Here is a 15,468-nt window from a genome sequence, read left to right as displayed (position 1 = left end):
CTGGGTGACACACACACACCCCTTTGACAAACTGCCCAGAGCAAGGGAAAGCAGCAGCTCCAGAAACCTTTTATCAGCTGATGGCACCAGACTGGTCATCTGCTTTCATCTGATTTTCCAGGCCAAGAGAATTATAGATTGACAAATGAATGCCACAGCTGAAATTGTCTATAAGAAATGTCTATGCATTCCCTCATCTGACCAGCAGCCACTAAGAAGGAAGAAGTCTGTGTCCAATCCAAAGGCCTCTTGGTTTAAGCCTAGAAATGTCTGACAGTCTGAACGCCGTTGAAAGTCCTTCCCTGGAATTTCAAAGCTTGCAATTTGTATGCTCTTTATCCACTTCAGCCCCTCTACTGGCTTAGGTTTCACAACTTTTCTTATCCTCCATTCTCTCTTACTAAGCCCTTTTGCTGGTTTGTTGTTCTGTTTAAAAAAGACACTTCCCATCCCCTTGCCATCTTGCTGCTCATATTGTGCTGCCCTCAGTCACCATCTCCATTCTCCACCATTCCACCTTAAGCTCTCTCTCATTCTTTTGTCTTGTTTTTCCATCTCTTTCCATTTTTAAATAGGCTGTTAAGTTGCTTGCCTAGGAAGAGAGGTGATCCATTTGAACCAAATCCTTCTCACTTTCTCTCTCTCTCTCTCTCTCTCTCTCTCTCTCTCTCTCTCTCTCTCAAAAAAGATGGGGGGGGAACCAGAGCCTTCATTTCATTTACAACATGGAGACCCTTTGAAGAGACTTCTTTTTCATAAGCCCGTTTGCCTGCTCGGTGCATCCCGCAGGGACAAAGCAGCAGAAAGGGGGTCTCCTTCGCTCAGCTCGCCTGACCTACGACTCTCATTAAGAGAATCTTTTCAAACCAGACACTGCAAAAATGTCTTGCTTGCGCCTCAGTTGCTTGGGGGAGGTGGAGGGGAGCTATTTGGAGAAGCTGTCTCCATGGCAACACATATTCCCATCAGAAAATGTGCACAGGTCACCTGTTTCTGTGAAAGTTTCTCTCTTGTTTTCTTTCCCTGTCTCTCCAACAGGTGCCAGGGGAGCAGATGCTGTTTGCCACAGCAGCCAGGAGGCGATGTGAGAACACCCCTGATTTGGGAGCAATGCCTCAGGAAATCCATCCCCTCCCCCCCCCCCAACCCTGGCTGTGAAGTTGGCAAATGTCTACTCTGGTATGTGAACAGTAGCAAAATGCAGAGTTCCCAGCGCTCCATATTGTGGGAGGGAAACAAGAACCTGACACTTCTGAGGGCTCAGGTGCAAACTTGAGTGAAAGGGGCAGCCAAGTGACAAGCCTGGTCTCCAGGTGCTATTCATGTCAAACCTGCCATTGTGAAAAGCAGTTCAAAGAGATGGGAAGAAGAGGGAGTTTCAAGAGAGGAGCATGATACATTGGCAGAATTGGCTTTGCAAGGAAACCAAGCTGTAGGTTTAGACAGTTCTGCTAAAATGGCTTTCACCCTCTTCCTCCAAGCAACAGAGGTGAGACCCACCTAGGGAAGTTTGAACAGTTTTTGCTTATTTGTGGTATATGGCTTGGGTGACTGCAAAAATTGCCCTCCTATAACATCCTAGATGTTCTTACACAAAATGGCACAAGGTGCATGGTACTGATAATGCATCATTTCCAGGGCTCCACAGCTGTATCTGCAGGCAAATCAGGGCGAGGAGATAGGCACACTGTTGATGTGGGCCTCAGTTCATGAAGGCTTATGCTATAATAAGCAAGTTAGCCTTTACGGTGGCACAAGACTCTATATTGCTTTTGCCAGGATACTGGAATTTAAAAATCTAGCAATGGAGCAATTCTGGGTGCACTGGCCTTGTGAGAGTCCTAGACTCAAGAAAAATGAAAAGGGAAGCAAGCCAGTAGGCAAAGAGGTCTGGATAACTGTAAAAGAAGGTCTTACCTGGGCTGAAAACAGGTCCCCAAAAGAAAAGAAAAGCAGCCCAGATCAAGGCACTCTTCCTATCATCTCTTGAAGAGATTCTAAACAGCTCTTTTTATTATTTTTTCTCTTAGTTTAGTACTGAATTGTAAACTACCTCAAATGTCACAGCAGAAAGGCAGCATATCAAAGCAACTCCGAAAAGCCAGTCTAATTTTGGAGAGTTACTGTAATATACAGTAGTGCCTAGACAAGTGTCACAGGTACTGGAAGCATGTAGCACACCCCTGGAAAGAACCTATGGGCTTGTCAGGTCAACATGCCTGACCCCTCCTCAGTTCAGTAAGACAAAAGACAAAAACTACACCAAGGCATGTGGCAGGGTTGCATATGCACTTTCTCATACTTTATACTTGACTCAAGGACAGACTCTTGCCAGAAACACTGGCCACACTGGAGTTGAGAAACCGAAGACAGAAGTGCAGAAGACAGAAGGTTCTGATCTGTTGACTAGTCTACAACAGATGACTAAGCTTCCACTATTTAATACCAGGTCTGTCCATCCCAGCTACTTCAAGCTCTCTGGCAGTGACAGGAGGCCGTGTTGCACATCCCTATACCTTTACATCTGAAGGCAGCGCTGTTTAGGGAAGTTTTTAATGACTGGTGTTTTGTGGGGGAGGGGGGGTTGACTGATGTTTTAATGTATTTTTAATCTCTTGTTGGATGCCGCCCAGAGTGGCTGGGGAAACCCAGCCAGATGGGCGAGGTATAAGTAACAAATTTATTGTTGTTATCATTATCATTATTATTATTATCAGGTTGAAAAGTGGTTGAAGCACACACTGATTAGATAGTTCACCAAACCAGGTCCAAATTTCAGGCCATTCAAACAACTGAGTCCCTCTATAGAATAGAGAGAATTTACTTTTTTAGGATTATGGTTCTAGGAGCCTCAGCAGCTAGAGACCTTGTATTTTTCCAGCTCTTGCATTCAGGAAATCAATAAAAGGTAAGGAAGAACAAGCCTCTAAAAAGAACAGGTAGTTCTGATAGCACTCCCTTAGTAATTAATCTGTGCTCTGCTCATTTGCCTCTGGTTTTGGTTAGAATCACAACTCTAAGATCCACAGGCACACACCTAACTAACTCTTTCTTCCTCACGTATATTATCATTTCAAATTTCTGAATTTCAACTCCATATTTGTAAAAATGGAAAATATTTTCTGTCTGCTTTGAGATTTACTTATAAATAGGGTCAACTGAAAGACCCTCAAACCTATAACTGACTACCCTTCTAATATGCCCCATAACCAAGTTACATTACCTCAATAACCTCATTCACAGAAACTCCATGACTGAAATCTGCAATAAAAATATCCAGTTTCAAGTTCCCAAGAGAGGCAAACACACAAAGCAATCATAAATTTGATGCACATTTGCCCAAGATTTCTATCTCACTAGGTTGAAAAAGAAAAGTTTCAACTTAGGATAAATCTCTGTTCTTCATTCAGTTTGAAAAATATAAGCACCAAGGATTTTGGATGTATTTATTTTTTAAACCAGAAAGGCAGCTCTCATTAAAAAGCTACCAGGTGTTCCCAGCACTATCTGTAGCTCCTTTTTTAGCTTTAATGATTTCACTGCTTATGTTACAGATGCACTCTCCAGGACCTTTCCTGGAGCATCCAAATGTCATCTCTTCACCCTAAAGCAAGTGTAAATTTGGTAAATCTGATGTTGCTATTAAAAACGTAGACTTGCACATAAAGTACACACTTAATAGCACTGCTTTCCTTACTCACTTTCTACTCACTTTTTCAGCACAAGCTACAACAAGGCTTGTGCATTTACCCATAGTTAGGGCCAAAGGAAACTAGTGTGCAAATGCTGAACAATGGACATTTGCACACAGCCATTTATTATGGAAATGGCGCTGCCCATAGACGCAAATTCAGGCAATACCATCCCCATGAAAATGCCATTCCACATTTTTTCTACCCTTTAATCCTGATTTACCATGGGTAGGGGGGGGGATGTTATTGCAGAAACATTAAATCTGGATTAAAGGGGGGGTGTTGCATGTATATTGCTCAAAATATGCATGCATGATAGGCACTGAGGGCCCCTCCAGATGTCATTTTTTACTTCACATTCCATGATTATCTGTGTGCATGATGATATCAGGGCTATAATGCATGATCCCACTTTGAATAATATTTGCAGGTGCAAAATTTTTATGATGGTCACACCACTTCATTTCCAATCAGTAAATATCTCATAATCAGTGTTAGAAACTGGGATACAAAAGTTAGGAGCAACATTGCTCCTGGGACTTGGACTGTAGGCACAAAAACAGAATGTCTAGTCGCCACTTTTTTATTTATATAGAGATTTCTTTTTTTAAAGACACTACATGTTTTCTGTTTTAAAAACCAGATTTTGGCACAAAATTAATCCAGACATGTTTACTAACATGAAAGAAATAATAGTTTAGCAGGGATTTTTTAATACAACTATGTGAATGTCATAGCTACCTGGCAAGAGCAACAGGGGGAATCCCATAATGAAGGCTCTGTCATTTCCAACAGTCTATCCACCAATTTCCTTATAGGAATATTTGTGGGAAACAACCTGCTATAGGAGATATAAGAGATTTCATTGCAAATAATGATAAGTTGGAGTGGGGAAGATGATACAACAGGAAGCACAAAGCACTGATGCTTCCTGGTGCCGTTGCAGGTCCTCTTTGAAGGCAGTCTTATATCCCCAGCCACATTATACAGTGGTACCTCAGGTTACAGATGCTTCAGGTTACAGACTCCGCTAACCCAGAAATAGTACCTTGGGTTAAGAACTTTGCTTCAGGATGAGAACAGAAATCACAGGGTGGCGGGGTGGCGGCAGCTAAAGTGGTACTTCAGGTTAAGAATGGTTTCAGGTTAAGAACAGACCTCCAGAACAAATTAAGTTCTTAACCTGAGGTACCACTGTATTAGCACACAAGCATTGATGTCTATGAATTTTTTTAAATGCCCAATTCAGCACACAAAAGTGTTGCTTTTAAAGAGGTAGGTGCAGATAGAGCCTTGACAAAACATTTCAGAAGTATAGCTAGGGTTCAAGTCAGGCCAGTTAAGAAAAGTGGGTGTTTTAAATGTTATCTTTTTATTTAAAATAAACAAAAATAATCCAGTAAGAACAAAAATGCAATCTGCTTTTAAAATCAACTATGATGACTTAATATTCTAAGATTATCAGTTAATAATGGTTTAAACAAATTGGTATAAATTAGGGAGAAAGGGAGGCAAGTACCAATCGACATCACCATCATGCTGAACATGTGGAAATGCTCTAGCTTACAATCAATACAGGAATTCTGAAATTCATGATCAGTAATATTTCCCCCCTTTGAAAAACATAAGCTCTCTTTCTCCTAACATCATATATTGCAATCCATGGAGGTTTCCAAGTTTGACTGTTCCTTTATCTTCTCCTCAAGATCGCCTGCATTCTAAGCAACATAGGGCAGGGTTGGGGAAGAGATAAAATTCCAGAGAATGGGGATGACCTACATGAAAACTGAATTCTCTCTCCCTTCTGAACTAAATTGTCTCTCCCTTCTGAACTAAATAACACTCTTGCAGGTTACAGTATGTCCATTCAGCTAGCTTCCTTATCAGAGATGGGGAATAAACAAGATAACTGAATGGCAGTCTTTCCAAAGAGTTTTCTTTGCTGGCTGGCAATAGGGCAAGCAAAAAAGCACGTAAAGCTGTCAATTCTGATGAAGGAAAACTCTCACACAGAGTGCTAGGAAACAGCGGCAAATGTTTTAGCAAGAGTCAGATAAGATTTTAGGGATGTGTTTTTTAGAGTTAAAAGTTTGTGATAGGGAATTCGTTTGACAGGAGATGGGAATCAGTTGTGCTCTATTATATAGGAGAAGATATATGAATGGAAACATTTGTGATGTACAAAACGTACATGGGAACCTAAATGCATTCCCTTCAAAATCACATTCCTGTGTTTCTCTCTCTCTCTTCTTCTAGGCAAGACTGTTGCTGTGAAATTGCCATGTCTCCTTTGTGCAATTTTACGGAGAGTCCAGACAACTTCATAAGCCACTTGCAATCCTCCCATGTTTTCTTACCTTCCTCTCCTCTACCTTTTTTTTAAAAATAAAATAAAAAACCCACAGAAAATCTGCTAAGGAGGGGAAGAAGAGAATAGCAGGTCAATCTCTTTGCAGGTATGGATGGTAAAATGTGTGATGGAGGCAGAGTGAGAAGAAATGTTCCCAGGGGAGGTAGATGACATGTTGGGACAGCCTCTCCTCCTCAGCTGCTTGCCATGAATTTCTGGTTTCAGAGCTGTTTCACATCCTGCACAATAAGTCCTTTTTCTCCTGATCTACCAGCTCTCTGCCTTAATTAATTGCTTCCTGTAATGAGGTTCCCTCAACCCACACAGTTCAAATAGTTATTTAATTAGTAGATTACTTTGAAAACATCAGTGCTTACCTCCAGGTACAGATGTGCAGGTGTCTCTGGCTTAAACCCTATAAGGCTGCAATCCATTAACCCTGGACTGCAGTCGGGCACAATTTGTTTTTAATGCAGTTATACTACAGTAGACTGACACAACTAACAAGGAAAAATCAAGGCTGTAAATTTTCTATCCATATTGTAACACTGACTGGATCAGGATATCTGATTAGGTTCCATTGTGAAATTAGCTACACTGGAAAAGGGCATTTCCAGGTGAAATTTCCAGGCCCAATCCATAATCATGTTAATGCAGAAGATAAGCTGCAACCCTCTTGCCCTGAGCTACAGGCATTGTCTTTTTAAAAAATAATAAATACAACTTTTTAATTTTTTTCAATTGTACTGCTTCAGTAACTGCATACATGTACACAGGTAGAAATACAAAATAAGGGGCTAAAATGGCACTGAGAAGCATCTGCTTCAAAATGTCAGAAGAGAAAGTGACAAATGAGGGGAAAGGAGAGGAAACAACAGTTCTCACAAAGCTTTGTCTTGCCCATAGTGCCATGCATACAGGCCCCCAAAAAGGATAGACCCCTGAAGTGTGGATGGCTAATGCAATCCTGCTTGCAGTTTACAGCACTAGAGGCTCTCCATCTATAACAGTGGTTCTCAAAGGGGAGTGGATGGAGTGGATGGCATGGATGGCAAGTGTGGCAGAAAGACTCAAGAACAATCAAATAAACATTTCGGTATAGCATAGCATAGCATAGCACAGCACAGCACAGCATACTTTCTGGATGTCCCAAGTTAATATTTTACAGTAGTTATGTTCTCTGTTATAGATTAAGCACTGCTAGGGGTTGTTGTTTTTATTTTCTAATATATTTATTATTAATTAAAAATTTGGTGTGGCATGAGCAAATGTTATTCTGAAAGTGTGGCCCAAAGAAATGAATTTGAGAAGCACTGATCTAGAAGCATCCACCCACCCACCCACCCACCCACTCACTCACTCATTCATTCATACATACACACAAAATTGGCATTCTCTGAGGAAATATCTATGAGGCCAACTTTTAGTTTCAAACATATTTAGCAAAAAAATCATCCCAGTCCTTTGGGGATGGTAAGAAAGTGTCTTCCACTGGTACACATGAAGAAGATTACAAGCAAAAAAAACCCCACATGTTTCCATCATAACAGTGAATATTTCAAAACCTTGTGTAGAACATTATACCAGGAATGGGGAAATAGATTTGGTCTGTGGGCTGGACCCCTATCTCCCTAACATCCTCTGGGTAAAAGTTGGCAAGTGGTAGGGCTGCCTACTTATCACCTGATGCCAGAATAATATCAGGTGATCCATGACATGGCACTTTAAAGTCTCCAATTGTTGAGTCTTCAAACCATTGTGCAGAGCTTCCTGCAAGTACAAATGATCAGTTGATTGTTAATGATTACGGAGTGCCTGTACGACACTTAGAAGTCCTTAATATCAGATAACAGTCAGGGCTGCAAAGTGCCATGCACAGCCCTCTGAAAGGACAGCCCATCAACAGTGATTGTGAAAAGAAAGGAAAAGAAAAGAAAAGCCATGCAGATCACTTATTGGCTCAGCCTTGACCTTCCTGGACCTATTTCTGACATCATACATGATGTCAAGTTTATGGCAGGTGGGTATGGTTTCTCGTGGACAAAATGGAGAGGCCTGTCAGACCTAATTAGGCCCAATGGTCAAAGATTCCCCACCACTACTTCATACACTCCACTGATCCCGAAAGACAACTGGTGTCTTTGCAAAGTCTAAAGGAAAGACGGTATCACAGGTAAATAATACTTAACAGCCAGCAACAGAAAAAGGATTCAGGCTGCATGATTAATTGGAAATATATAATATAAGATAATGTGTATCACCTTCACAAGGCAAGGAAACGGTTTTACCTAGCAGGCTTAAAACAGAAGACTTGTTACATAGGATCACTCACCTTGATGTATACGTCAAGGGCTGTGTGGACACGGTTCACTGCCAGATGGATGGACAGTGGAGTCGTGTAGGGAAAAGTTGCCATGACAACATGGCTAGGGGCTGGGAAGTTGATGATCTTGAAACCATACTTCAGAAACATGCGCACCACTTCCTCAGATGGCTTCTCTTCTCCTTCACTCAAGATGCTACCCACAAGATAGCGGCATTTCTCTGGATCCACCTTTAAAGAGAAATAAGGGCTGGCATTAGACAACAAAGGGCTTCAAAGGGCTCATGATACTGTGTTTAAAATAATGGAATAATACCAGTCTTATCATTCAGTGATCCTACCTATAGCTTAAGGCAGTAGTTCCCAAACAATGTTCTGGAGAGCTCTAGGGTTTCTCAGAAGCTTATTAGAAATGGCAAACATTTCCCAGCATGATAACTTGCCTACCATTACTGACATTTATGTGCAGCCAAAGAAGAGCGCTGTACAAATTGATCCAGAGTCAAACAACACAGTTTTGAGAACCTTTAAGTCAAGATGGGACTCTGGGTGGTTTATTAAATTGTGCATCCAATTGTCATATTTGCCTGAAAAGGGGGTTGTGGGGAAATTGCAGTCAAATATAAGTAGCAAGCTTAGGGCTAGTTAATACATGAAGGGGTTAAAGGTAAAGGTAAAGGGACCCCTGAACATTAGGTCCAGTCACGGACGACTCTGAGGTTGCGGCGCTCATCTCGCTTTATTGGCTGAGGGGGCCTGCGTACAGCTTCCAGGTCATGTGGCCAGCATGACTAAGCTGCTTCTGGTGAACCAGAGCAGCGCACGGAAACGTCATTTACCTTCCCACCGGAGCGGTACTTATTTATCTACTTGCACTTTGACGTGCTTTCGAACTGCTAGGTTGGCAGGAGCAGGAACCGAGCAACGGGAGCTCACCCTGTCGCGGGGATTTGAACCACCGACCTTCTGATCGGAAAGTCCTAGGCTCTGTGGTTTAACCCACAGTGCCACCTGCATCCCACATGAAGAGGTTAAGACCAGAGAATTATATTCCTAGACTCAGTTAGGTCATGGGCCCTTGTCTCCAGAGAAGTAAAGCTTCTTTGTTCATTTTCTTTCACTATGTGAGATAGGATGTGCCTGAGCTTGCTCACTACAAACTCAGATCATGTGCTTAGAGCTATTTCACTATATTTTGTACCCCACATTGCTGCTGCATAGAATAACTGTGCATAGAATGACTCTGACCTTTGGAGTTTGTAAGTACTGTAAAGCATTTAAACTTACGAACAGTGTGGTCTGTTCACTGCAAGATGGGTAGAGAGGGGAAGCACTGTAAAAATTGTGAACCATCCAGAACAAATTTGGGGGGTGTATAGGGAGAGGAGAGGTAGGGGAAGTTCCACTGTGCAGTTGGAAGTCCTTGCTAAAATGGAACAACTTTGTTGGATGCAACTCTATTCATTTAACATTGTGTGGTTTGGCCCTCAGTTTACGCAGGAATTTGGCAAAGGTTACTGTAGTTGGTAACCTATGTGAACTGAGATGGTGACAAGGTTTCCCAAACTTGAGTCTTCAGCTGTTTTTGGACTATAACTCTCATCATCCCTAGCTAGCAGGACAAATGGTCGGAGCTGATGGGAAATGTAGTCCAAAAACAGTTGGACACCCAAGTTTGGGAAACCCTGCCTTAGCAGATGCCAAGAGATTTATTGGCAAGACAAATCAATGTTAAAGGTCACTCTGAAAGTTGGCATTTTGGAAACCACTGCTTTAAGAAAGAAAAGTTATTCTTATTACATTTGTTCAATGCTTTTCACCATCAAAGCAACTTACAAAAGATCAAAATACAGAACTTCTGAAACATTTAAAAACCACAATGCAGAATAAAACATAATGATAAACACTTCAACAGAAATATCGAATTGAGTCTGAGGGATGCTTCACATATTGCATTTTCACCATATACATGCTTCATGCTTGCTGTAAGTAAAAGGCAAGCAAAAGCAAATTAGTTGTTTTTACTGATGTTTGGTTCTTGAATACTGTCTAATATCCAATAAAAATTCAACCAGTAACTATATGACTAGCATTTATCACTATAGATTGGTTAATTGTGCCATATTACTGTTGCTACACAAAAATAGCTTTTCACCAACATCATAGGAGGCACAGTCACACAGCTCACAGCCACTAAGTGGAAAAAGTAGCTCCAGCTCTCATTAGTACTGCATTTAAAAATGATTCTCAGAATAAAGATGGAAAGATCAACTTTAGGAATGTGGTAAAGATTACTCCAAACTAAATTTCAGCCTTGTATCTCCCTTGGAACCCCAGAGTTGCAGTGAATAAGAAAGCACATATAAGCATGTGCCGAGTGCCTTTCTTCAAATACTAATAATCACAACATAAGCAGCCAGGTACACCTGGGGTTAGGATTAGGAAAAAGGTTTCCAGCTTAGAAGGGATGTCAAAATAGGTTTGAGCGTTGTCACCACACATTTAATGTATAGTCATGAAAATCATGTGTTTCCATGTTTCATTTGCTCATAGGTAATTTTACTGTAGAGTGGATGCTATTTGTCCCAATTTTGGATTAGTAGATTCTCACAAGTAGCCACTGCATATGGATTATATGCATTGAAAGGATTTCTGTGTAAACCTTATTTTTGGAGTAATGGAAGACAAAAGTCTATATAAGTTAAATGAATGTCTATGAATCCAAAAGGCTGGCAGTAGACTCTAGTCTGTCTTGACAAACAAACCAGACCAAACTTAAGGGTCAGAATATGAAATCTGAAAAATCTTTCTCATCTGAGCAACAGAGAGAATAAGTGCCTTACAGCAACAACTATGCACAACATAGACATTATCTGGTGGAAGGCTTCATTGACTTCTGTAGTGGCTGATCTATTTGTTACTCAACAATGCCAATTGTAGGAAAGAGACCAATTAAAGCCAGTGCCAATTATCTGTCTATTATGAGTGAAGCAACAAGTGAGCAGCAGCAGCTGCTGCCACTGCCATTCCAAAGGTCTTACTGCTCTACCTGCTAGCCAAGGACCATGCTGTGACATTTAAAAAAATATATGCAGACAGGTTTTTAAGGAATCTGCCAGCTGAATATTAAAAACAAACCCCTGACATTCTCAGGGCCGTCATCCAGGCCAGCGCTGCCATTTCTGCTGCGTGCTGTGAATGAGTTTTCCTTTTCATTTTACTCATTCAATGACAGGTATAGATCACCATGGTCTTGAAAGCATGTTTTAGATGTTTTTGATGCTTTCCTAAAGGCACTAAAGCCAAGCAAAAGGCCAGGCAGAGGAAGAAGATGCTGTTTGCCAGAGACCAATTCTCCTTACTAAATATGGAAACGTGTGAGTCAAATCAGGTCCCCCTTTTCCCACATCAGTAATAAGTATGGAGTTAAAAAGACTGATAATGCAAAGGTACAGTTAAAATACATGTGGAGGCTTTGGGTGGCATTCGACTAAGCCTTTCTCAGAGCAGACCCATTAAAATTAATGACCATAACTAAGTTAGCTCTATTAATGTCCATAGGTCTACTCTGGGTAAAACTTAGATGAATAGCACAACTAATAATTACATACCAGAGACCTGCAAGAGGGAGAAGATAATACAGTGGTGCCCCGCAAGACGAACGCCTCGCAAGACGAAAAACCCGCTAGACGAAAGGGTTTTCCGTTTTGGAGGCGCTTCGCAAAACAAATTCCCCTATGGGGTTGCTTCGCAAGACGAAAAAAATCTTGCATCCCCCCGCGGGTTTTTTTCGCTTTTTTCGCCCTTTTCTTAAGCCGCTAAGCCGCTTAACAGCTGATCGCTGGAAGCCGCTTGACAGCTGTAGCGCTAATCTGCTAAGCTGTCAATGGGCTTGCTTCGCAAGACGAAAAAACCGCTATACGAAGAGCCTCACGGAACGGATTAATTTTGTCTTGCGAGGCACCACTGTATATAACATTTTGCCTTTTTTAACTTTCTCTCTCACACACTCAGGATCTTGAAGTCAAGCTGCTGATCATTTGCCCTTTCCCTTCCTTTTAAAACCTTCTACCCCCCCCCCCCCTTCCTTACAGGACATATGGGTACACTGAACATAAGAAGAGCCTGCAGAACCAGGCCAATAGCCCATCCAGTCTAGCATCCTGTTCTCAGTGGCTGAATGGTTGCCTCTGAGAAATCCACAAGTGGGATTAGAGTCCAAGAGCACTGTCCCTTCTGATGGTTTCCAGCAACTGGTATTCAGAAGCATACTGCCTCTGACTGTGGAGCCAGAGCATAACCACCATGGCTAGTAGCCATTGATAGCTCTCTTCTCCATGAATTTGTCTAATCATCTTTTAAAGCTATTCAAGTTGGTGGCCATCACTGCCTCCTGTGGGAGTGTGTTCTGTAGTTTAACTATGCACTGCTTGAAGAAGCAGTTGCTTTTCGCTGACCCGAATCTTCCAACATTCAGCTTCACAAGTTCTATTGTTATGAGAGAGGGGAAAGAACTTTGTACTATCCACTTTCTCCATGCCATGAACAATTTCATGAGCTTCTCTCATGTCACCTCTTATTCACCTTTTCTCTAAACCAAAGAGTGCCAAACACTGCAACCTTTCTTCACTGGGGAGTTGCTCCATTCCCTTGATCCCCTTTTCTGAACTTTTTACAACTCTACAATAACTTTTTTGAGGTGAGGTGACCAAAAGTGTGCACAATATTCCAAATGTGGTTGCCCCATAGATTTGTATAACAGCATTATGATATGGCCACTTCAATTCCTTTCCTAATGATCCCTAGCATGGCATCTACCTTTCTCATGGCTGCTACATGTCAACATCTTCTATCTAGCTGTCTGCTATGACCTCAAGGTCTGGTTCCTGGTCCATCACTGCCAGTTCAGACCCCATGAATACATATTTTTAGGATCCACCTTGTTTATGTGATTGTAAGTGTTTTAATGTTGTAAACCACCCTGGAACCTTAAGGTGAAGGGCGAGTAAATAATAATAATAAAGCCACCCACCATCTTCATTTTCTTACAGTTATCTATATAAATAAGCATATGCAAAGTTTCTGCAGCTTTGTGGTATGGGCTGGTGCCTTAAATCCTTTAAGTACCATACAGAGACACTCCTGTAGAACAATATGCACATCCAGAAAAACTCACTCAAAATCATGCTATCAGGCTTCAAGTTACAAGAAAGAAGATTCCAACTAAATTTCAGGAAGAACCTTCTGACAATAAGAGCTGTTTCACTCCCATGGAAGGTGGTGAACTTGGAGGCTTTTAAGCAGAGGTTGGATGGCCATCTGTCATGGATGCTTTAGTTGGGATTCCTGCATTGCAGGGAGTTGGACTAGATGACCCTCGGGGTCCCACCCAACAACAAATCTATGATTCTATAAGTCCCTTCTTATAGTAGATACCTGCCTAGCTTCAGTTGACTTCAGATGTTGTTCTTGTAAGAGATGGCAATACTTACAGTACACAAACTTTGGAACTGTAAAAAAAAGGTAAGAATCACTCCTCTAAATGCAGACTAGAACAAGTAACCAGTACAGATTAGAATGTTATCTTCTGGATTACTGTTCAACCATCCAGACACTTTTAGAGCTGCTCCACACATTGCCTGTTACATTAGCATCTTTTCAAGAAAGGGTACACCTGGTTAAAGACACTCCAAGGCACCAGATGCCCAGAACAAACCCTAATCTGGCCTAGATATAAAATGCACTCCTTCACTCTATTATATGAGCCAGACTGAACTGTGTTCCAACAATGCAGTCTACCAAAAGATATAGCAGGATGATACAATAAAACACTCAATAGTTTAGCAAGCTGAAAAGAAGAAGAAAAAATTGGTCTATTCAAAGGTAATTTAAAGATAAACATAACTTTTAAAGATCTGTGCTGTATTATTGCAGTTCCATTTTTCAGGACCAGTATATTAAGAAGTGAAATAATGTCACCATAAACTACACTGTTATCCTGCATTTATAGATTAGAAAAGGCTATTTATTCAGACATGCAAGATGGAAGTGGAAATAGCAAGAATGACATCCAGGCATTCTGTCACCCACTCAACAGATACACCTGCCTCTTATATCTGTACAGAAATATCCCCTTTGGCAATTTGTCAGAGTATGTATGTGAAAAATGAGTGGTTAAAGTATTCACCAAGGAGTCAAGCTTGAGGGAATCAGACAAAACAAACCATCCATTTGCTTCTGTAATCCTTCTATAACCCTTATGAAACTGCTTAGTAGAAACACACCTCGCATCACTCATGCCAGAAAGGCAATCCAATCTAACTCTCATGAGCCATGGGAATAGTAGTCAGGGATGTAGGGCTTAGAGGCATAGTAGAGTAACTTTAAAGCAGAGTAAATTGAAGTCTAACCAGAGGATTTGCCCAGCAGTAACCTAACCTGCAACCAATATGTATATATTCCCAAAATATTTCGGGGCTTGGACACACACACATTTAATATGTGTCTGCAGCAGTTTACATTCCCATTTAATTTGCATAGTTCACATGACGGTTTCCCTCTGTAAATTCAGGTTCACCCGATATGGGGATAATCCAATCAGTTGGGAGCCACTGGGGTCCAAGGCACTTGACTCGACATGTCACAGACTACTGTATTTGGTGTTTGGGGATGGGTGGATCAATGGTCACTTTCTGCCATTCCCCTTTCCATGTCTTCTATGTCCACAATGCTTTCACTCTTTTTTGGGCTGTGCTTGTAACTATTTCCAGTGTACTCCTGAACAAGGAATCCCACCCCCCTTTAATCCCTCAGATTTGTTTTTGTTTTTTTAATAATATTTATTGAAGTTTCAACAAAATTACAAAAATAAAATAAAACAAAAAATACAAAATACAGAAAAATAAAAACAATTAAAAACAAATCAATTTTTCCATATCTTATCTTTCATTTGCTTGTTTCCTTGACCTCCTCACACCTCCCTTTTTTGTGTTCTAATTCAGTTAGTTAATTCAGCAAATCCTTTCCATCTTTGTTTTTATCTTAATAATTTATCTTAATATGTTGTAACTTTACATTCTCACCTATTAACAATCCATTTTTAC

The 15,468-nt window shown here is 41.0% G+C and overlaps 1 protein-coding gene across 5 annotated transcripts in view; it reads right to left on the bottom strand.

The window, feature by feature from the left end:
* Positions 1 to 15,468, bottom strand: part of TEX264 (testis expressed 264, ER-phagy receptor) — a 166,338-nt gene that overhangs the window by 100,833 nt on the left and 50,037 nt on the right. For all 5 annotated transcript variants that reach the window (XM_083726651.1, XM_083726654.1, XM_083726653.1 and 2 more), the window contains one exon: positions 8,375 to 8,596. In XM_083726651.1, coding sequence (XP_083582777.1) covers positions 8,375 to 8,596 — 222 coding nt within the window. The remainder of the gene's footprint in view (positions 1 to 8,374; positions 8,597 to 15,468) is intronic.

This window comes from Podarcis gaigeae, assembly GCF_964106915.1.
Source record: "Podarcis gaigeae genome assembly, chromosome: 2".
NCBI lineage: Eukaryota > Metazoa > Chordata > Lepidosauria > Squamata > Lacertidae > Podarcis > Podarcis gaigeae.
Note: the sequence above shows the minus strand (reverse complement) of the source record. Positions and strands in the feature narration are given on the sequence as shown.